The sequence below is a fragment of the Anabrus simplex genome, chromosome 3, assembly GCF_040414725.1.
Source record: "Anabrus simplex isolate iqAnaSimp1 chromosome 3, ASM4041472v1, whole genome shotgun sequence".
NCBI lineage: Eukaryota > Metazoa > Arthropoda > Insecta > Orthoptera > Tettigoniidae > Anabrus > Anabrus simplex.
Genome location: NC_090267.1, coordinates 17,592,955 through 17,615,931, shown reverse-complemented (window position 1 = coordinate 17,615,931; position 22,977 = coordinate 17,592,955). Strand labels below are relative to the sequence as shown.

At 39.3% G+C, this 22,977-nt stretch overlaps 1 protein-coding gene across 2 annotated transcripts in view; it reads right to left on the bottom strand.

Annotated features, from left to right (window-relative positions):
* Positions 1–22,977, bottom strand: part of LOC137498989 (zinc finger protein 271-like) — an 86,449-nt gene that overhangs the window by 37,056 nt on the left and 26,416 nt on the right. Inside the window, exons 1-2 of one of the 2 annotated variants that reach the window (XR_011017960.1) lie at positions 13,484–13,601; positions 1,143–1,259 (exon numbers count right to left, since the gene is read on the bottom strand). Coding sequence is in view for 1 of the 2 variants with exons in the window: in XM_068226972.1 (XP_068083073.1) it covers positions 13,484–13,549 (66 nt within the window). In the remaining variant the exon portion in view is untranslated. Of the gene's footprint in view, positions 1–1,142; positions 1,260–13,483; positions 13,602–22,977 lie in introns of those variants that run through there. The other variant, XM_068226972.1, reaches the window with a different exon arrangement.

The following is a 22,977-nucleotide window of genomic DNA, read 5'->3' as shown; positions in this document are numbered from 1 at the left end:
CACATAACCCTCTAAAACGTCAAATCCTAAACTAGGCATGAGTACTCATGCACCCCACATAGAACTGAGATGGTGACATAAAATAATAATAATAATAATAATAATAACAATAATAATAATAATAATAATAATAATAATAACAACAATATATCTGGTTACTTGGCTGAATTTTTAGAGCAGATGCCACTGGGTCACAGGGTCCCAGTTCAATTCCAGTCTGGGCTGTACATTTTAGCCACATTTGGTTACTTCCTCTTATTCAGGGGCTTGGTGTTTGTGATTGTATTAATGTACATTTATATACAACATTACAAATTACGAGCAACAGGAAGACCCAGATGAGCCATCATACGCACCTGAGAACACTGGAGAATGACTCAGATTATATCCTTAACTTTGGGACTATTTTTCTAAAAACACTGCTTTTTCCTAAGTTATGTGCTGTTTTCTCAACTTGTAGACAAGTCAGAGTTTTCAAACTAGGATAACAGATGCACTACATACAACACTGAACACACAAAACTTTTTTTTTTGTGAAAATGTAAATTATAGGGGAGATAGAATAGATTTTAGAGGATTGTTAGAAGAATAAACAAAGCATAAGTTTTCAACTTTTAAAAACAGAAGAAAATTCTTGTTTTGTACACATAGGAGATTTACTGATAAATATGTGTAAGAAAATTGATATTTGTGTCTTTCTTAGTTTCCTCAAAAGGGAAATTCAGTTGCAGAAGTTAATATGGGCAAGGTAGGACATTCCAAATCCCCTTAAATTCTCCTAGCATTCTTTACAAATGTTGAATCCAATTTAAATCCAGATCACTTTTCAGCCAAAGTAGTCAAATGCAAATTGTTGGGAAGGTATGGAATGTTGTGCAGAATGCCTGCTATTATGTGTTCTTCTTGCCTCTACAATATAAGCATGTGTTTTGGCTTTTGTTTGAAAACTACAAACCCACCATGGTTTCTTCATATTATCCTGAACTTCTACTGAAAATATACATACACAACAATCATTCTAGGAAACGAAATGTATTGTGAAAAGAGAATTATTCTAAGAAAATATCCAGGAAACAAACTCCATTTGAGAAACAATGAAGAAAGTGTGGAATTTTATTTTCTATATCTGAACTTACCACTGTCATTTGATCTTCAGCTCTAGTGTCTAATGCTTCATTTTCTATCTTTGGAACGATTGAGATCTGAGGCTCAACCTTTATACCCCTGTCATTACCAGCAGCGTAATTTACACATGAATCCTGGAAAAGAAAGTAAAATGTAACAGAGGACTAGAGCTAAATGCTGCAATGTGTTTCAAAGCAATTCCATGGACGTAATATTAAATCTGTTAAAAGAAATTACTATAAGAGTATATTAAATGAAAATTCATTATATCTTGTTAAAAGAAAACAATGTTGATATTGTTCCATTCAAATGACAGTTGCTGTAAAAGACATTATGAAAAGTAAGAACACAGGTATCAGAGCTTGACATTTGTGAGAAAGGTGATGACAGATTTGATAACAGTGATGAAATGTTGCATGCTAAGTTCCTATTGGATGTCAGGTGACAAGTCTGTGCTGCTGGTATCACATAATCACTTCTTAGACACAAAGTTATAGTTTATTAATGAATATTGAATTTTTACAACCGCATTGTAATCTAAACTGACTTCCAACATATTAGGTCATGTTACAGTTATGGTTTATTAATTGTCTTAGGAAGAAATTCCACCAGTTCTGTGTCGTAAGTACCAAATTTTATTCTCGTTTAAGACAAAACTTTTTACAGTAATTATCTGTGAATATCCACTGTATTCTGTAATGATAGCAACTGTAGAAGTGTTCACGCATGCACTAAGATGTTGAAGTTTCTAGTTATTAATGTTAAATCCTTCATAGTTTACTATTCCCTTTTTTCTAAGTTAAGTTAATGTCACAGTACCCTTTCAATTGATGTTTTCTCTTGCTATAGTTTTATAATTTCTAAATTTGCTTATTATATTGCCTATATTAGTCTTGCATCTGCATTTCACTGTATCATTTAACGTAATGATCAGCATTATCACTTGAAAATTGTTTCGATCTCAAGATTTCCATACTTCAAATGTCATTGGTCAATGGAATTGTGCACTGCGAGATTTTTTTATTATGTCATTCAGTCAACATTTTGCTTATCTGCTCTTTCAAGCGTTGGCTTTGAAGCCTATGACCTTCGATGTTAGGCCAATTTCAAACAACAAGCATCATCATCATCATCATCAGCATCAGCTCTTTCTAGCTTATTCCACGGTAACCTTATTATATTCCTCATATTTCAGTATATTTGTGAATAACTTTCTATTAGTAATTGGTTTCTCTAACCCACACAATCTTAGTTTCTTGTCATAGCTCCACCCACCCTACTGGGTATAAATACAGCGCTTCACTCCCTTCCTGGAGGACGACGAGCTTAGCAGTCACGGTGAGAGGATGTATGTGCTTCCCGCTGACTCATCTCCCCTCGCCACGCAATCTGTACTTCCCAGTACTAGTCAGGCAACTGTACGTGCTGGTACATCTCCGAATGAGCATTGCCCACTGTGTGTACTTATAAGTACGCAGTACGAGCTTGTTAGGAAGCACTTTTCAGTGCTATTTCTCTCGCAGGTTTATATTTCAGGAAGCAACAAGAATGATGGAACTGGGAGACGACCTACCAGAGAGCTGTAAGGAAGCAGTGGGGGAGATAATTCAGTGGGTCAACCACAGGACCATCCAACTGAGTATGGCCCTCCCTGCTCTATTGGTGCAGTACCGACATCTACAGGGAGGCATACCTCATCATTAACCACCTCACTAGCCTGGAGGGGGCTGCACAGAAGGACCTCTCTACCAATGACATCATGAACATCCTGAACTGGGTGATAATCTTCGCCCCGAGGACCCAGGCCAGATCAGCAGCTACGAGAGGATCTTTTCTGTTTAAATTCAGGTCACCTGACTACCAGGATTGAGAAGCTGCCCTGCCGGCATCGGCAGCCAGGAGACAGCCACCCAGACATCACAGCGGACGTCTGCAGTCAGGAAGCAAACAGCCAGGAGGCAGAGGCACAAGCAGGTGAGAACAGACCCACGCTTCTTGGCTCCAGAGCGAAGGATGGAGGACGATGACGGCGCTCCCGAGCACAACAATGGTGCGACCCACGTTGATTTGCTGTACTTCATGAAATACACGCAGACCAACAAGGCTGCTAAACAGCAACGTCCAGCATCTGCCCGGACTGTGCAGGGAATGCCTACCACCCACGCGCAGACCAGGAAGGTGACCCGGATGGCGGAATGCAGAACAGATATGGAAGCCCTCAGGCGTTCAGAGGCTGCTACACAGGCGCAGCCTGCTACCACCAAGTTCACGATGCAGACATCCATATGCACCCTACAGGACAGGAAATGCACAGAGATGCCAGCAATGAGCGATGCCGCCGCTAGCCAGGAGGGAGAACACGGCCCTGCAACGGAGACACCCGTCACATCATGGTCACCAGCCCAGGAAGCAGACGCCATCCCCGGACCAAGAGGGATGAGAGGAAGGAGAAGAAGACAACGATGTCGGTCCACCAAGAGAGGGCCAACCAGCCACAATCCAGGACTGCTACAGGGAAGGCAGCCGAACGAGGAGACAATCATGAGCAGATCTCAACATGTAGCGGCAGACAGGTGAGAACAGAACGTCCCCCTCAGCAGCTCTTGCACTGTTTTCGCTGTTTGAGGTGGAGCCAATGTGAGGTTAGCTGTGGGCTCCAAATGAGGCACAACCATGTGGTGGTGATCATCGTTACATGGCCTGCACTACTTTTAGGGAGACACCGGTGTGCACCAGCTGTGTAGGGGGCCACCCAGCCTACCCAACGCAGTTGCCCTGTACACGGGGCCATGGCATGGGCAGAGAGGAAGGAGGCCTGGAGCCATGTCCGGCATCCATCCAGCAGGTCTCCGCCTCGGTGGGCTTGGCCTCATTCTCCGGGATGGGGGACTGGGTACGAGGGACTCCAAGGGATTCAGGTGGTGCAACAGGCCCTAGTGGCAATTCCTGCATGGCTCGGCAACTGGCAAGGCCCGTGCTAGCCACAGCAGAAGGACTGATCCCCTGAATAACTGGACTGGCAAGGAACCACACCCTTGCACGTGCTATCCACAAAATGTCAGGTTTTAAATGTAGGCATCTTTCTATTCCTGCTTATGTAGTTTTGTCCTGACCCTGATTTTCCTATAACACCTCTATTGATACCCACCACCACATATGGCCTGGTAACATGCTGAGCATGGGGACAGGCAGATACACACTTCCACTCCTCCCTGCTATCTTTCTCTTCTTAGAACTAATAGCGTGTCAGAGGCGATGTAGAATAGAGTCGATTGCTATGTGGGGGAGTGCGCATCGGGCCCCCCACCCCCCCCCCCCCCGAAAAAACCTTCCTGTGTTATTCGGCCAAAAAGCACTGGTCGTTGCTTTTTGCCTTGTCTCTAGCCGATTTCCATGACATGTTGGTTGTGTGTCACTCAGCAGACATACGCTGGCCATGCTAATTTGTCTCTGCTCTTCCAGATGCTGGTCACAATAGAACTCTACACTATCCATATCTAACACGCAGGATGGATTGGGACTGTCCACTCGCCAACTTCGGATCAAGTTTAACCATAACTCTACATGCCGTCCTGCTGCTTGCACTTTAAACAGACTTGACCATTTTAGGTCCCTTAATTGGTCCATAATGACTAGGTTCATATAATATACTGCAGGTGATTGTTTGGTCCGCCCTGTCAATATATTATCAGTTTCTAATTTTGTATAATGTTTCAGTCGGACATGTTTCGGGAGCCTGACTCTCTTCATCAGCGATTTCCACATCATACATCAATATTCCCCATATCTTAAGATCTAACATTATTTAGTTTTACATAAAACATCATCAATATATAACATTATTTTTCACACATACACATAAAATGACCATTTCTTGATAGTGTTTGTTGTCACAGAGCACTTTAAAACATAACGGAACACTATCAAACACTTTATAAAAAGTTTGACTAGTTATTATGTTACATAACACTTTACAATGCATATTAACACATCGGATGGTTTCCTTAGAAAATCGGCCAGAGATAAAATGTTTCTTGCTACTGTTTGTTCTGCTGTAGCCCACTTCAGCATAGGGCAATTAAAAAATCAACTATTATATTACCAGAGTTAATATCTTCGCCTTGTTATTGTTAGAAACCTTTCTTGGCCATTAAATTATTTGACTCCTTAAGCTCTAAATCTGTAATTGATTATATGAGGTCAAGTGAAATTATACTCTGTTGGAGTTGGCCTTTCAACAGAGCGGAACAAACCTCCTGTCATGTCCTTGAAATAGTGGCTTGTATTTGCTCTTCTTATTCTGAAATAGGAAGAAACTATGTTAATAGATTAAAGCAAGTATAAAAATACTATGAAACCAACTGAACATACATAAAATGTTGAGGCGGAGAAAGCCTACCCGCTCATCAGCCAAATACTTACTAGTACGTACGGTTGCAGTAACCTGAGGCTGCAAGTGGATAAGGGAGGGCTCTGACACTTAAACTTGACCGCCTGGGAAGAGGGGAGAGGAGGGGTGTGGGCCAAGAGGTTAGAGTTGATGTTATCTATTTATCCTCTTCCTTCTTTTTACATAACGATTGGCCAACTTAAACGGATTTTCTTGATTGAAATGTTCATTTAAATTATCGTTTATATTTTGTTTCTGTGCTAAGTAAATTTCTGTATTCTACCATCAAGGCTGCAGCAGCAGCAGCTTCCTGGTCAACATGCAGCAACCTGATTGTTCTTAACCTCTCCTTTCACTACACTGGGAGTGAGGCTTTTACTTCCACTATCCACAAGATTGTTGCCGATGTATATCAAATGAGAATTTCTACCAAACTACTCAAGATACTGTGTGGTTCCTTTTAAGTCATTCTATGTTACGCTGTTCATCAAGAAAGAGGGTACAGATAAGTAACACAATTCCATAAACTGACATCTTTTTTCAGTTAATTCAAAATTCAAATATTTTTTTCATTACAACTGGTGTCGCAATCAGTTTAAGAAGTTTCAGTTTAATACTATTAAATAATAACTGTGTCTTGAATATTCACTTTGGGCACTTCAAAGTAAAATCCTTATTGACTGAAGAGTCTTGGACTCCTTTTTCTCTGCATCAATGTTTATGTCTTTGTAGTTAAAGACTATTAAAATAACTACTGTACCTTGAGTATCTTTCGCATTGTGCATTTCCAAGTAAATTTATGGACTAATTAGTCCCTGACTCCTTTTTTGTTCCACATTAGTGTTCATCTATTTGTAATTCAGATCTATTTAATTAATAATTATAATTGAAAAATTCCTTCAACAATAGTGTTCATCTATTTGTATTTCAGACCTATTTAATTAATGATTGTAACTGAAAAATTCCTTTCACTTCTAATATTACAGCATTCAGCAAACAATTTGTTTATCTTATTAATATCAAATTTTATGTATTTTTCTCTCTAGTCATGAAGTTACTCTTTCTTGCTAATTATTAACACTTTTTAATGATTTAATTTAGAGAATACCAGGCAAGTTGGCCGTGCAGTCAGGGGCACGCGGCTGTGAGCTTGCATCCGGGAGATAGTGGATTTTGAATCCCACTGTTGGCAGCCCTGAAGATGGTTCTGATGTTTCTGATTTTCATACCAGGCAAATGCTGGGGCTGTACTTTAAGTAAGGCCATGGCTGCTTCCTCCCAACTCCTAGGCCTTTCCAATCCCATTGCCGCAATAAGACCTATCTGAGTCGATGCAACGTAAAGCCAATAGCAGAAGAAAAGACCTATCTGTGTCGGTGTGGTGTAAAGCCACTAGCAAAAAGAAATTAGAGAATATTTATTGTAAATTACTTAATTAATACAGAATTTACTTAAGTATAATTGTTGGGTTTCTTCCCTCCTAATTTCTTCTTCTACGTTTGCCAACAGTCCACCCATCAATTATTCTAACCCATCTATTGCTATGTTTTTACCTTTACCACTCCAAACCCCACCTTCCAGAAACAGATAAAATTCCAATACTGGATTTTATCACGGTTTACCCCAGGAGGGAAGGATAGAATTCACCATCCGAATCAATGATCTCCCTTGAACTACAGTATCCAGATGAAACATCTTTATTGATAATACTGGAAGATATACATTGAAAGGGAGGTTTGAACTTTTACTGTTCCTTGGTGCAGCATTTAAACATTCCAATATTCCACGTAGAGGAACTATACAATGTTTGAACATAAGTTATTTACTCAGTGGTTAGTATGAACGAAGATATCTTTAACCATATACAGTACATCATATGTAGAAACCCCTGTCTGGCCGGATATTCCGTTACAGTAATGGAGTAAGTCTGTACAGCCAATGACCCAATGCCGAGCATCGGGTGTCAGTAAATAACTCGACTCTATAAAGGGGCCAACGGCTTATGGCAGATGAGCCCCTTTAGGTAGGTTGACGGTCCTCTCAATGTAGGAAATGGCACCAGAACACACATAGATTGTGAAGGCAGAAGAGGTCATGCTAGACGAACTGGCTGTGAAGGTGTACCTCAGCAGTACTTTGAGTCAGTACTTCCAAATTTCAGCGGTGATGGGATATGGATAGTGAGGGCAGGTTATAGCTGAAAGTGAAAGCCTTTAGTTTGGACGTGCAGGTTGGCAGGAGATGTGCGATGGTCATCTCCTGAGACCCGGTGACTACTCAGAAATTCGGTCCTGCATCCGTGTTTGGGTAGGCCTGTTTAGGATTACTGCTGCCCACCCCACATGGAGAAGGCCTTAGAAAGGGTGGGCTAAACATTGGAAATAAAATCTTATGTCCAGCTGGGCAGCCACACCTAGCGGGTCACCTCTCCTGCAGCCAGAATCCAAAAGCAGGGAAGAGTCACACTCTAAAAAATGGAATGTTAGAACTTTACTTGATGTGTCAGATAATGAAAGAAGAACAGCTCTTGTTACCCATGAGCTGTCTAGACTTAACATTGATATTACTGCTTCGAGTGAAACCAGAATGCCCACGGAAGGCAAAATTACTGAGTTTGGTTCAGGATATATCATTTTCAGGGAGGAAAAGGAGGAGCAGAAATGTTGGAACCATGGTGTGGGATTCGCTGTGAAGACTAAATTGGTTATTGATCACCAACTTACTTCCACTGCAATGAGCAAAAGACGACTCTCTGTATTTCACTCTCAGGAGGTACTTTTTTGACACTCATATCCACTGATGCTCCAACTCTAAATGCTGATGTAAAGGATGGGTTCTACAATCACTTGAGTACAACCATCACCAACATACCTTCTGCAGATAAGCCCTTACTGCTTGGCAATTTCAATGGCAGAGTTGGGAAAGATAACTGGCTATGGCAAAATGTGATGGGTAAGCAACAGTTTGGCAACTGTAAAGCTAATGGTCTATCACTTTTCAGTTTATGTGCAGAAAATGAACTCTTCAACAACACTCAGTTTTGACTGCCTAACCACTTCAAGACCACGTGGATGCATCCTCGAGCCAAGCATTGACACATTCTTGATTATGTCATTACACAACATTGCGATAAGAAGAACATACTTATTACCAGAACAGCAAGAAATATTGATGATTGTTAGACTGGTCACAAACTCTTCATCTGTCAACTCCGGATCTTCATATACCTTAAACCACTGGGCATCTCCAAATCTTGGCCAGAAGAAAGTTTAACATGTTTACATTTCAGGATGAATCCTTTGCCACAGAATTTCAGAATATGATCAATGTACAGCTAACAGTTAACCCAGTTAGCACAAATGACATTCAGCAAGAATGGGCCACTTTGCAGAAAATCACAAACTCAGCCGAGGAAACCACTGGTTGTGTAAAGCAGAAGTGACAAGACTGATGGTTGTTGTTTAAAGGGGCCTAACATCCAAGGTCAAAGGCCCCGTGACAAGACTGGTTTGATGACAACAATGAGGAAATTTTGTGTCTCATTAATGCTAAGAGGGAAGCCTATACAACCCATCTTCAAGATCTGCCCTCAACAGCAAATTTTTAGAACACAAAAGAACATATCAGACAAAAATGAGAGCAATTAAGAATACCTGGTGAAAACAGAAATGTCAGGACCTGAGAAACTTTTATGCAGGAATAAAAGAGCTGTATGGTCCATCTCGCTCCTCAACAGGTACAATGAAAACTGCTGAAAACTCTACCACTCTTACTAACAGCCATGAAATCCTGAAGCGTTGGAGGGAGCATTTATCCACCCTTCTAAGTCATCCTTCCACTGCTGATGAAGAATGTCTTTGTGATGTGCCTCAACAGCCCATACAACCATGGATGGCACTTCCGCCAATTTATCAAGAATTCAGTGCAGCTCTCAATCGTCTGAAACCCAGAAAGTCATCTGGCCCAGATAACATCCCTCTGGAGTTAATTCAAGCTGGTGGTCTATCACTCAAAACGATGATTTTCAATCTCATTCTCAAAATTTAGAAAATCAAAGAAGTACCCCATGAAATAAAAAAATGCCACTATCATCACAATCTTCAAGAAAGGTGAGCGCAGTGTTTGTGGTAACTATTGCGGTATATCACTACTATCTATTGTAGGTAAAATTCTTGCATTAATTCTATTTATCCGCCTCCAGGTTACCTTTGACAGAGTCCTCCCAGAGTCCCATTGTGGATTTTGAACTTCCATGGACACAACTCATCTGATCTTCTGTGCAAGGCAACTTCAGGAAAAATGCAGAAAGCAACAGAATCCTCCCTTCTTAGCCTTTTATGAGCTGGAAAAGGCATTTGACTGTTTCAAGACCTCCTACGTGGGCGGTACTGAAACACTTTGGCTGTCCTCACGGTTTTGTTAATCTGGTTCAGCCCCTCCATGATGGCATGACCAGACAGGTTTGCCATCAGAACAGGACCTCAGATGAATTTCCTATCACTCATGGACTGATACACGTGTGTGTGCTTGCTCCAACACTATTTGCAATACATCTGGCTGCCATGCTACAGCAATCTTCTACTAACAACCCAGGTGCTGGAGGTTATGTATCATTTCAATGGAAGGCTTTTCAACCCAGCAAGACTTGGCTCCCGGAGGCTCACCCAGGTTACAATGGTAAGCAACATGCTGTATGCAGATGATGGTGCATCACCTACACTCACAAAAGAGGAATTGCAACTGTCAATTAACTGCTGCAAGAGCAGTTTTGGTCTCACCATTAATATCCAAAGACGAAGGTCCTGGCACAACCTTCACCAGGCACAACCCTTCCACATTTCAACATCTCCACCTTAGATACTCCACTGGAACAGGGAGACCTCCTTTCATACTTGGGTAATATTCTATCCGTGCGCTGTAACTGTGACCAAGATATGGAGAAGAGAACTGGTGCTGCCCATGCAGCATTTGGACAACTATCACACCGAGTGTTCATGAATAAAGACCTGACCGTGAGGACAAAACTCATGGTTACCACAACATTGATTTATGTTTGTGAAACAAGGACCCTTTACTGACGTAAGTAGAAAACGCTTGAGCATTTCCACCAACAAAAACTTCAATCCATCGTTAAGATTAAAAGGGAAGGCCACATCACCAACATTGCCATTCTTGAGAAAGTGAATGCAAAGAGCACAGAGTCGTCCATCATTGGTCATCAGTTTAGATGGATTGACCATGTCCATCAGATGAGTGATACCAGACTTCCAAGCCAAATCCTGTATGGTGAACTTTGTTCTGGCACCAGACCTCGTGGAGCTCCCATGAGGCGCTAGAAGGACCACCTTAAGCACACTATGAATATGACTGGTCACAACGCACAAACCTGGGGCACACTTGCTAAAGACCGTACAATTTGGTGCTGGACCATCCCTGCTGCTGTCAATCTGTTTGAAATGGAACAACACAGATGTTGGAGAGGCCAGGAGAGAAGCACAAAAACTACATGCACCAAAAACACGCTCTGCTCCAGCAATACTGTGCAATCTGTGTGGATGCTTATTCCATGCTAGAATTGGTCTGTTCAACCATTGAAATTATATCCATAGACAGAAGTCAATTCATTGGAACAGGTTAATTACTCAGAAATGAGTTAAAACCGCTGTTGATGGCTAAGAATGACAACATACATCAAAAGTAAGGTGAGGTACGATGTAGTGATAGTAAGTTAACTGTGACTGTGACATATTATTTAAGTTTTACCTTTGGAAAAGAGAAAGGCGGGAGTACAGAATATGGAAGAGAGTCTTCATTCTGGTACTACGGGAAGGGACATGGAGAAGGAGGTGTTCAAATCTACCATTACCTGCTTAGTATAGCAGCTTTAGGCTGGCTACATTCCTTCGAGCTGAAAGAGTTCTGGAGTATAATTTTCCAAGCACTGGATTAGATCTCAAGTTGCGATTGCAACAGACAAGGACCGTGGATCTGACTGTTACGCAGAAGACAGAGGGTACATGGTCACTATGCCTGAGATTTGTGATGCCGAGAAATCTGTAGAATACAAGCATGTAAGGTGACTCGGTACATGTGGAGAAACAAACAATAATTTACTGCCAAAATATACTCCCAAGTTTGTTATTATCAACTACTGAATTTCGTTGGTTCAGCAGGTGAGACTCATGAAATACAGAACACTTACAAAGTGTGAACGTAATGGTGGGGCACCTCAAGGGAATCAAATGTATTTTGCAAACAGATTGAATCTAAGAGAGAATCAATTTGCTTGAAAATTTGATAATCGTCTGCAAACAGAATTTTGGGAAACAGTATGGACAAGATGAGAGAAAAGAAGGGTACAACAAAGATAGTGGTGGTAGGAGAAAAACTGCATTCATCAAGGATCATGCTCTGTAATCTTGCAGTCAGAAAGCGCTGGATGAGTGCTAGGAGTCTCCCATGTGTGTCGAAGTGTTCGGATAGAATTCAACACAGCTTCCAACAGATCTACTGTATGTACTGGCTTAGGTTCATGGATGGAACCTTTGTAGTATGGCTGCACAACTGGAAAAGCTACGGGAGTTTGCTGCACACCTGAAGAGTATAAGTTACAGACACAAACTAGGCAGAACTCCCTGGACATGTAGGGCGGATACGACATAAGTCTGTAGAAAGCCCACCCCACACCAACCGGTAAGCACACCATCACCCAGCACAGAAGCCCAAAACAACAACGCTTGTCAACTGAGCGAAGATATTGTGAGACACAATGGAGGCCATTAAAAACAGAAGTAATCACACTGCAACATACTTTCTTAAGAAACACGACATACATACCATATTTAGTGCTGTACTGAAGGTATGTGATGCCATCCAACCATTGAAGAATGACCTCCACCTCTGACAAGGACAATGCGGAATATTGAGGGGCTGTGGATGAGCCTATATCGGAATGATGGGGCAGCACATAGCCACAAGACGGACAGAACATATTAGACACACATATCTCCAGCAGCTGTCTATATCAGCCACTGGCAAACACATACTCTAGAAATCCTGTCCTTTTCAATTACATCCAGTTGCTAGGCAGTAACTGGCAATTCCACCACAGAACAAGAGATGCCATAGAAATTCAAGAACACAAAAATAACTTCAATAGAGAAGAGGGATTACTTTCACTGCGCAGTCTGACAGCCAAGTATGAATACTGGTACTCTTCCTTTCTCCTCTGCTATCATTCTGCATTTACAAACTTCACAAAGCCTATGGGAATGATGATTATACATCGGCAATAAAATGCCAAAGCAGCTCTAAGCACCACAAACAGCAGAATATATTTAGCATCTTTGAACACTACCAGAGTCACCAATATGAGATCTAAAGCCAATGCATTACTATCTGAGTTACTCAGATGGACATTTTCCTCTCAAGATCAGGACACACAGAACAGAGCATAATATTCAGACGATTACAACAAACTGTGTTGTAAGTGGCAACAGACAGATCAAAGAAAAATGATAAAAATATAATTTAATTTATCTTCCAAAACCCTTGATGGAAACACAATCTTCATCAGAATGTACATTGCAGGACATACTATATTATGTATATAAATGGTCCGTTATTGGACATTATAAATTTTTCAGGTAACTCATTCCTGGTTGCCAGCGTTTTGCCCCAGTATGCTACGTCAGGCTCATCAGTTGGTAAATAGCACACCCACCAAGACGCATGGCCAGTGCATACCATGGAGGCCACTGCAGAGGCTATTTGGAGCCACTGGCAGTGCCAATGCACTAGAGAGAAATATGAACTCAAATGCAGTGAAATAAAAATTCAGAACTGGTATTTAATTTTAAAATCCAAAATTGGAAAAAATGATAATTAAAATGCATGAAAGTGAGGAAGACCTTAATGTATTAATATTTAAACTTTAATCACTCTCAAGTGATCTGGAACTATACTTACAAGTGAAGAATTTGCTGTTTCTTCAAGCCCAACACCTTCTTCTTTGATTTCTATATTCAGGTCCATTTCACACAGCACAGGAAGTATCTAGAAGGTCCTGGGATTAAGTTATTCTTACTGAAACACAAGCCAGAACAATGTCAGGTCACCTTGCCACATACTAAATAACAAGCTTGTGGACTTATATGATATGTAACTGTTAATCACTGCCACAGGATCTCGTTTTCCATGGAAGTCAAACCTGCCTGACATGATTAAGTAAAAAAATTTCATGTGGGATTTTCAGGATCAAATTGCACCAAGTGAGTCTATATATTAGTTTGATGCAGATCTCCATACACACCCTATCCAGTAAAAAGTCTTCATATCTACATATACTATAATCTGTCTGTTATTTTTTCTGGCATCGCCTTACCATTCTTATCATTGGAATGCAAACATATTTAACCGAGGTGCAAATGTCATCTAGTTGCACAATGGTTCTGCGGTGAGATTAGCATAAATATTAGTGATCTGAATGATCAGAACCCCTAAGATGTATGCAATTCACCAGCATAACTGTGGAGCAGCTAGATGGTGCTTGCGCCTTATTCAAATACGTTTCAAACCTAACCTATTCGTGCGTACAATTCCCATCTCTACTTATCATCTACACTTCCCTTCAGAACCACGTGAATAAGTTCTAACTGTCTCAAAATAAGTTCTATAATTTCGTTACAATCAAAATTTCCCAAATTTTCTCCTCTCTTTAACTTCTTTAACTTCATCTTTATTTCTGACCTGACCCACTGACTACACCATCAACAACTCTAGGTAGCACCACATTTCAAAGGATTCAATTCTGTTTATGTGTCTGGCAGTTATTAGTCACATTTCACTTCCACCCTCAGGGTAAAAACCAAACCTCTCAGTTCCTGATACTGCAACACTCCACACAATAGTTTATAAGTGACTGCTACCGACTCTTTTCAACTTTGTGCATGCAGGTAGCTGGTTTGCAACATCTGCATGAGAGATGAAAGAGTCAAGAGGTCAACAGATGATTCTGTGGGATCGTGGACCATTTTGAATCCATCAATATATAACAGGGCATCAGTCTGAAACATAGCCATGTACAGGTCCTTTATTTGTACACATCTTGTGAGAGACGGATTGAAAAACTTAGAGGTTATCTTCACTAATACATCACTTAAAAGCAGGTCCTCAATCTTAACAAGACACACTCAATGCACTTTTAATGTTTTAATAAGAATTATCTGCCCGTTTAAGCCACGACCAACTATGTTAGAGACACAAGATACCCTCAGGGGTGATCAGGAAGGGGTTGACATGTTCCATAAAAAAGATGGTGTGGATCAAAGGACATGGGCAGATATCAGCAAATTATGAACTATCAAAATATAAATCAATGGCGGATTACAAAAAAATTCCGTCATATTGACAACTGTGACTGTGTAGGATGATCACTAAAAATGTTAAAATTTACATTTAATCTTGCTGTACATCCAAAAATAAAGCAAATGGGATGGTATATATTAATAAATTCCTACTAATTTTGACAAAATTTCACATTGAATCATCATTATCAAATTTTGTGAATGTTAAATTTTGTTTGTTAAGAGAATGATGTCCACCTCTGTGGTGTACTGGTTAGTGTGATTAACTGCCACCCCCAGAGGCCCTGGTTCGATTTCCGGCTCTGCCACGAAATTTGAAAAGGAATTTTAGCTAATATTTACATGGATCATCTGGAGCACAGCAAAATAAAAACAAACAAAAAAGGACTATGTTTTTGGGTAAGATATGTAGACGATACTTTTGTAATAACAGATAGTAAACTCATTAACAGTCATAACATATTAAACTTCTTAAATAATCTACTAAAGAGTAAAATTCACTAAGGAGGGAGAAAATAATCATTCGTTAAACTTTTTAGACATTACAGTAACACGGACAGAAAATAAATTTGACTTTCAGATTTATAGAAAGCCATCTTACGTTCCAATAGCTATCAAAAGGATTCCCTTCACCCAAAATCACAGAAACAAGCCGCTTTTTAGTCTGATATACAGAGCCTTCAAAATGCCATTCTCAGATAAAAGTTTAAAGAAATAAATTACATTTATAAAAGACTTAGCTTCTGTCAATGGTTATAAAATAGATGTTAACAAAATTATTAATAGAGTGAAATCAAAACTAACCACAAACCTTATTCCGATCAAAACTGAAAAACCAAAATTCGCAACAATTACATTCACCAACCCAGCAGTATACCAAATCACGAATCCGATGAAAAAACTACAAATAAATATTGCATTTACAACTCAAAATACAAATAGAAATATATTTTTTTACCATAACAGTGTAAATTCACGCAACAACAAATACCAAAGTTCAGGAATCTATAAGCTGATTTGCTCAGAATGGGGTTTTTCTTACGTTGGCCAAACTGGGAGAAGTTTTATAACTAGATATTGGGAACATGTAAACGCTGCTAAACATAATAAATTCTCCGCTATGAGTAACCATATGCAGGAAAAGCGACACCGCTCTACAACAACAGAGAAAGATTTAAAAATAATTAGAAAGATCGACAAAGGAAAATTAATGAATGAGCTGGAGAATATACATATCTACTTAGACAAACACTTCAATAGAGACAAAAACCTGAACGACGAAATAGAAATCAAAAATCCATTAATAGAACAAATACCGAAATTAATACAAACATTCAAACTTGTTAGTACAAAATTTACACGTAATTTTATCCCGGATAATAAAAAGAGCCACGAATACACAAACCCCTCCCTACACAACTTCCAAACATTCCCCACCACGAAACACGCCATTTGCTAGAACGCCGCCCTGTGTTACCTCCCCTCCCAATGCCCCGCAGATACGGAGACACATACAACACGAAGAGCTCAAGTAGAAAGACGAGCAGCAGTTAAACTGCTGAGTGCACTAGAGTAAATGCAGGCAGGAGGAGAAAGGGTAAGTGCTGATCCTTCAATGTTAGTTTCTTCAACTTTTAAATCATTCGGCATATTCTTACGAAAATAACTTTCCTGTTACAGATTGTCAACAGACTTTCTTAAGTAAGCTTTGATGAAATTGCCATTTGAATGTCACCAAAGCTTGTTTATCACCAATTGACAGAGTCCCTGCTTACGTCTGTACGATTGCCCTACACTGGTCAAGACTACAAGCAATTTACGAATTCGACAAATTTGGAGTCAAATATTTAATGTAGGACAAAATTCATAACCTACAATCAACAGTGCACATCAGTTTTTTCACTTTTATGGACGAAGAGTATAATATTTAAACATAACCTCAGCTGTTTTGAGAGTGTGTTAAGATTCTAATTCCATACAGTATAATATGTGAAAAGTTACACCAGTAGTAACAAAATGTTTGAATGTGTATACAACGAATAATTTGAAAACATTAAGCAATTTGCAGATTGTAAATGTTTTGACATGCATTTTGAAAATCAGAATAAGGTTTTAAAGGTTGAAACTTAATTATTATTTTCAATAAGACGAGATGCAATATACAAGCATTTTAATATTTAAGAGGTTTTTCAAAGCTTATTATGGATAAGTTTGTCAATGCCAAACCATAAGTGAAGTTCTAAAACAATGTTATAATTTAACCTTGTAAGTATATTTACAGCTGAAGATGTTCAAAATATGAACGAAACACGTCCTATGTTTTTAATATTTAAGCAATAAAGTAAGGATGAGATCCTAATTTTATAATTGCTTTTAATATATTGAATAGGTGGATACAAAGGTTTATTTTTTTCTTTTCTAATAGACTTTTAATACGGAAGAATGAGGATAGTCTCTTGCAATTTTTTATACTGGTGGGTAGACTCTATCTTGAAATGTCGATTTTTCTACTTGGCAAATTGTTTGTAATCTTTGGTAGCACTAAGCATGTGGCATCTTTGTTTAAAGGGCTGACCGCAGATTGCAAATGAACTGTAACGCAGTGTGAGGTTTGAACTCCTGCTCGGTTATTTCCAGTTACTGGTGTAACACGTTTTTGTTTTCTGAGACGTAACAATTGAGCTAGTTCATCGCTCACGATATTCGTTTGAGAACCTGAATACAACAGACATCTAGCCTCATATATTACCGTGAATGTCCTTAACCTTGACTATCACTGCTGATATTAAGACTGTAGAGAGATCGGATTCCTTGACAGCGCAGTGAGTAACATCTGTTGAACGGGTTGTGTGATTAGCTACTGCCTGGCGCGAGCTGTGTTCCCTCTCCGTTTCCCGTGAGCTAAGCATTGGCCTGCTGCGGTCACGTCTCATGTCATCATGCAATAGTGAATTATGATATTTTCCGCACATCTTGCACGAGCCTGATTGGCACTGATTGACATTATGATTATTGCCCAAGCAGTTAAAGCATAATTTATGATCTCTCACATCATTATGTATCTCATGGACATTGAGCCTTTTGACGGACTCACACTTATATAGGTAATGTGAGCCCTTGCAGAGTACACATAGGTAATTAACACTAGCATGCACTTTGCTTACTTGATGTTTGCGTTTAGTTCTAATTGACCGTTTAATCTCCTGAACTTGAGTACCTGGCTTTTCTAAAAATGTCCACAACACCTTCAGAGATTCTAACTCAGAACCTGAAGTGTTGTATTCCCATGCCTTCATAGTCGCTGGGTCTAGTTTGTTGATTAACAATTGAGACAATAATAAATCTTCAATTGAAACATCTAAGCCAAGAGCCTGTAATGCTTTCACATTGGACTGACTTGTGTTTACAGCCTCTCTGAGAGAATTGGCATTCTCTTTCTGGATCGAATCTCGTTCTAATATCCGTTTAATGTGAACTGACGAAATTAATTTGTTGTTTTGAAACCTGTCTATTAACCTTTGCCAAACTATGCTGTAGTTTCCAGCAGATAGAGGGAGACTTTGTGCAATTGAAAGAGGTTCGTTTCTCAAACTACTAATTAAGTAGTGAAATTTCTGAATATAATGCAAATCTTGATTGTTCTGGATCATAGATACAAAAGAATCGTGAAATCCGCTCCATTTTTCATACTCGCCTCCAAATGGGTTCAATGTAATTGTAGGTAATTTGTTGTGGGCCGCACTGTAGATATTGCTTACTGAGATATTCCCTTGACTGGAGTGTCTGGAAATATCTGCTAGTTCATGCTGGGTGATTATTCTGTCTGTGTCGACCTTTACCTAATGATATGTGTCTTCAAATAATTCTCTACCCGCTTCGTATGTTTCACCCTCCTCACTGATTTCTAACTGGGATTGAATGTCGTCATACTTTTGTTTCAATTCCTCTAAACTTTCTCTACGACAGGTAATAGCTACAATTCCCTGCTCACTGATAAATCTATCTATGAAGTTTTAATACGTATCACACTGCTCTTTATTACACCTCGTTTGCGTATTAAATACTCTCCTCTGCCATAATGAAAGGATAGGAATAAAGATATGAATTGAATCTGACCTTATAAGGTGTGGGAAATAGTTGTTGTCATCAAGGAGCCATCCTGACATGACTCAGGGTTGCTACTGCGAACAGTCCATTGGTTGTACGTTCCAAACCACGGAAGGTTTGACCGGCGCAGTTGGTAGCTCTGATTTAGCGGCGTGACATCACGCGTAAATCAGCCATGTGGCGAGTTGCGTCATATATTGCACCATGATACACAGTGTTATCGTCAGAATCCAGTCACTATAAATGCACTATTTATACTGTCACATAAGAAGGAAAGCTCGAAGATTCGGCCCGGAGGACCAAAATGTTTCACAGAGATGAAATTACTTATATTCACGATCTAACCTTACCTCATATAATAACCACATAATAAAGTACACTTTCGGAGGACTTCTTAAACGTTATTAAGAAAATACCGTTTGTAAAAGATAAAGAGCACACAAGTCACTGATTTATTCAGTTATACGTGAACTAAAAACACACCATTACTGTATGTACTCCCTGTACATATACAATTATACATTCACACACATGAGGTAAGCACTGACACTAAAAATACTAGAAATATTATTTACACTTGAAAAGACGTAACTAAAATTTAGCCAGTGGTATGGCTGAACTTAAAAATGTTAGCACTGTTGTGCAATTACATAATTTCATGAGACTGTTGTCTCCACATGTTACTCGCGGTAAGTCTACTGCGCTTCTCCTTATCCCTAGAAAATACAGTAGAGACAATATGCGACAAATCCGGATTTAGCCTTGTTAAAATGGGAAACAAGTCGCAAATGGCGCTCCTAGTGGCGTCGCCTGAAAATTTGCGCCAAATTCAAATATCAATGGACATGTATATACGGAAATGGAAAAATAAATTAGGTCTAGAAAGAAAGTGTTACTAAGATATTAACTTCAAAGTTGCTGAAGCAATTCAGGATAAATGAATGAAGAATTATTTAACAGGTTATTTAAAGACTGATAGACATATAATCAAGATCTGAAATTATGCATTACTTTTTTAGCTTTAGCATTCCAGCCTGAACGTTCGCGGCTGGATTTGTCTTTTTTCTTATTTAAAAGCATTTATCATCACATTAAAACACTTGTCAACAAAAATATCGGCACATTCCTTACACATATGATTAAATGAATTTACATTTAAGAGCTGGACAATTTTCTTTTTAACTTGAAGCCTACAAACAGAAGGAAAATTTAGCCTCAAAAACATTCAAACTTTCCTATAAGCAATACTTGCCACAATGCCATTACACTAGGGTAAAGCAAATTTGCATCATATTATTTCAACAAAATATGTACGTTTCTTAAATCACCCATATTTTCTTCAGTGCTTGACAACGCATTACAGCATTCCAAATGGGGTAACTGAACACAACCACCATATGCATTTTCCTGAATTAAATCAAACCCACAGATCACACCTACAACAACACATCGGTATTGAAGGTTAACTGCTGCACTATACAATCAAATAAGCTTATTATATTTGAAGCCGGTTAAAATGTGGGTTGCGCAGGTCAGAAGATCAGGAAGTATTATAAAAATCTCTTTGTAACTGGAAGAATATATATGCAAACAAAATATTTACTTACATTTTCTTGTCACAAGGTTATGATGGCCCCTTCTAATTGTTCCTCTACCTCATCCTTCTTTCTCTTCATATTTATTTGTATTTTTTGTACAGCCTGCCCTAGACCTTTCCTGTATCAATTCCAGTTCATTCTTTTTGGATCTCTGTACATTTCCAGTTCACATTGTCTCCCATCTACTGGACATTGGATATGCTGGTGTCCGCCAAAGATGGCTCCCCCAGCACCTTCCAACACTTAATAAAGTTCACAATATGCCTAGTGCCCAATGTAATTTCTCTTAATTCTCTTCATGCCTTATTAATAAATGTGAGTTTGCTACTCAGGTTTAATATTGTCAGTTTCAAACTCTAGTAAAGATTCACCTCTGACATTGCAGTTTCTGATGCGCCATGCATCTGCTCCAAGAACTATGCTTTCACTTTTCCTTTTGGCATTGCAAGTCAGTTTCCCACCTTCTCCCAATGGTGATGGATTTATTTATTTATTTATTTATTTCCTCAGATCTTACAGTAATTAAACCCATAGATCTGTGTATCTTTCACATAGTATCCCAAGCAATATATTAAATGAAACTAATGAAAAGGACAAAATTTAAGCTCTTATTCAGAGGCTTTAGCAATACAGCAACACTGTGTAAGGAAAATTCCTTCGGCATTATAAGACAATAAAATAAAACATATCAGCACTATGTGGAGGTATATGACCTACCCTCAACCTTTTGTGTCAGTAAGACTCGTCTATTCGCTTTCTCTGCACATGTCTCATCAAACAGGCACTGTCCTTGAGCCATGTTTCCATGTGCTTGACCTGTCTGCTTACTCTCCATCATGATCCCCTCTACTGATCTATCCTGCTGCACACACATATCGTTCCTTCAGCCTGCTGAGTTGTCCAATAAACTGCTTTTAATTTGAAATACCCTACTTGTCGATTCCCTTCTTGCAGTTTGATCGCACATATTTTTTTAACTGAACATAAGTATTTGTTTAAATTACTACTCCTTGCCCATTCATTCGCCACACATTTTATGATTTTCCGTTCGTCTCCCTGCTTAAGTACGGTTTGCTCACTTGGGCTCACTTTTTCTAATGGTGTACATTCATTCACCAAGTGAAGGTCATTGGACTTTCTCACACAATAAACACCTTGACATATCTGCACTTCTAGTCCATTCCTTATTTTGATACAGGGTGACAGATTTATAGGTATATGGGAGGTATGCTGAGGCTATAATGATTTTTCTAGGTCCTTCCCAATTTCCAAGTTTTATCTTTAAGTCCATGAATGGTGCTCCTGCTGCAGTAGACAAATTAGTTTCCTTGTAGTAATAATAATTTGGGGATACGTTTCGATCCTTCAGCCAGAATCGTCTTCAGAGCACTATCAAAGCATGTGATAGCAACTGTCACTCCATAGTAACATGACTCAAGATAGGGAGACCCTGTTAGAAATATAGTTTATTCCAGGACCTCCAGAGTCAAGGAGAAAAAAAATGTTGATGAGTTAACTATGGAGGGTAGCCATGATCTACTCGGTATATAGCCGTCACCTTTGTTAAAATTATTTGGGTGTTCAGCAATGTCTATTCCCTCACAAATGATTCTAGGTATATAATGTTTCTCTTTATAAATGACCGAAGTTGCATCAAAAATGATTTGATGGTCTTTATGTATGGCATGTTCTGCCACAGCAGACTTCTCTGGCTGGCAAAGATGTAATTGCTGCTATCTTCCTAGATGTTTGTCCAACATAAACTGATCCACAAGAGCAAGGAATCATACATATATTGCAGCACAGTTTAAATCAGTAGGATATTTGACAGATTGCAAGCAACTGCCTATGATGACTTTAGGCTTGAAAACGGTCATAATATTGTGCCTTTTAAGAATATTGACAATCCTATCCGTGACAGATTGTACAAGTGGCATGAAGGCCACACTCAAAGGACGGGAATCACGTGACAATGTGTCTTTTGGCATTGCATGTAGCACTTCATCAATCTGTTTCCTTGAGTAGCCATTGTTCAGAAATGTTGTGGTTAAAAACTCAGATTCACTGTTTAATTTATCCTCCTCACAAAACCTCTCTTGAGGGTTGATAAGGGTATTAAGCACAGCACTCTTTTGGCAAGGATGGTGATGAGAGGACCCATGAAGGTATCTATTAGTATGGGTGGGTTTACACTAAACCGAAAGACCCAAAGCTCCATCTGATTTCCTAGAAGCCAAAAACATCCAAGAACAGCAAACATCCTCCACATTCAGTCTCCATGGTAAATTTAATGTTTGGATGTATGCTGTTGAAGTAATTCGATGATATGGATAATTCATATTCACCATGGGGCCAGATAACAAATGTGTCATCTGCATATCTCAACCAGATG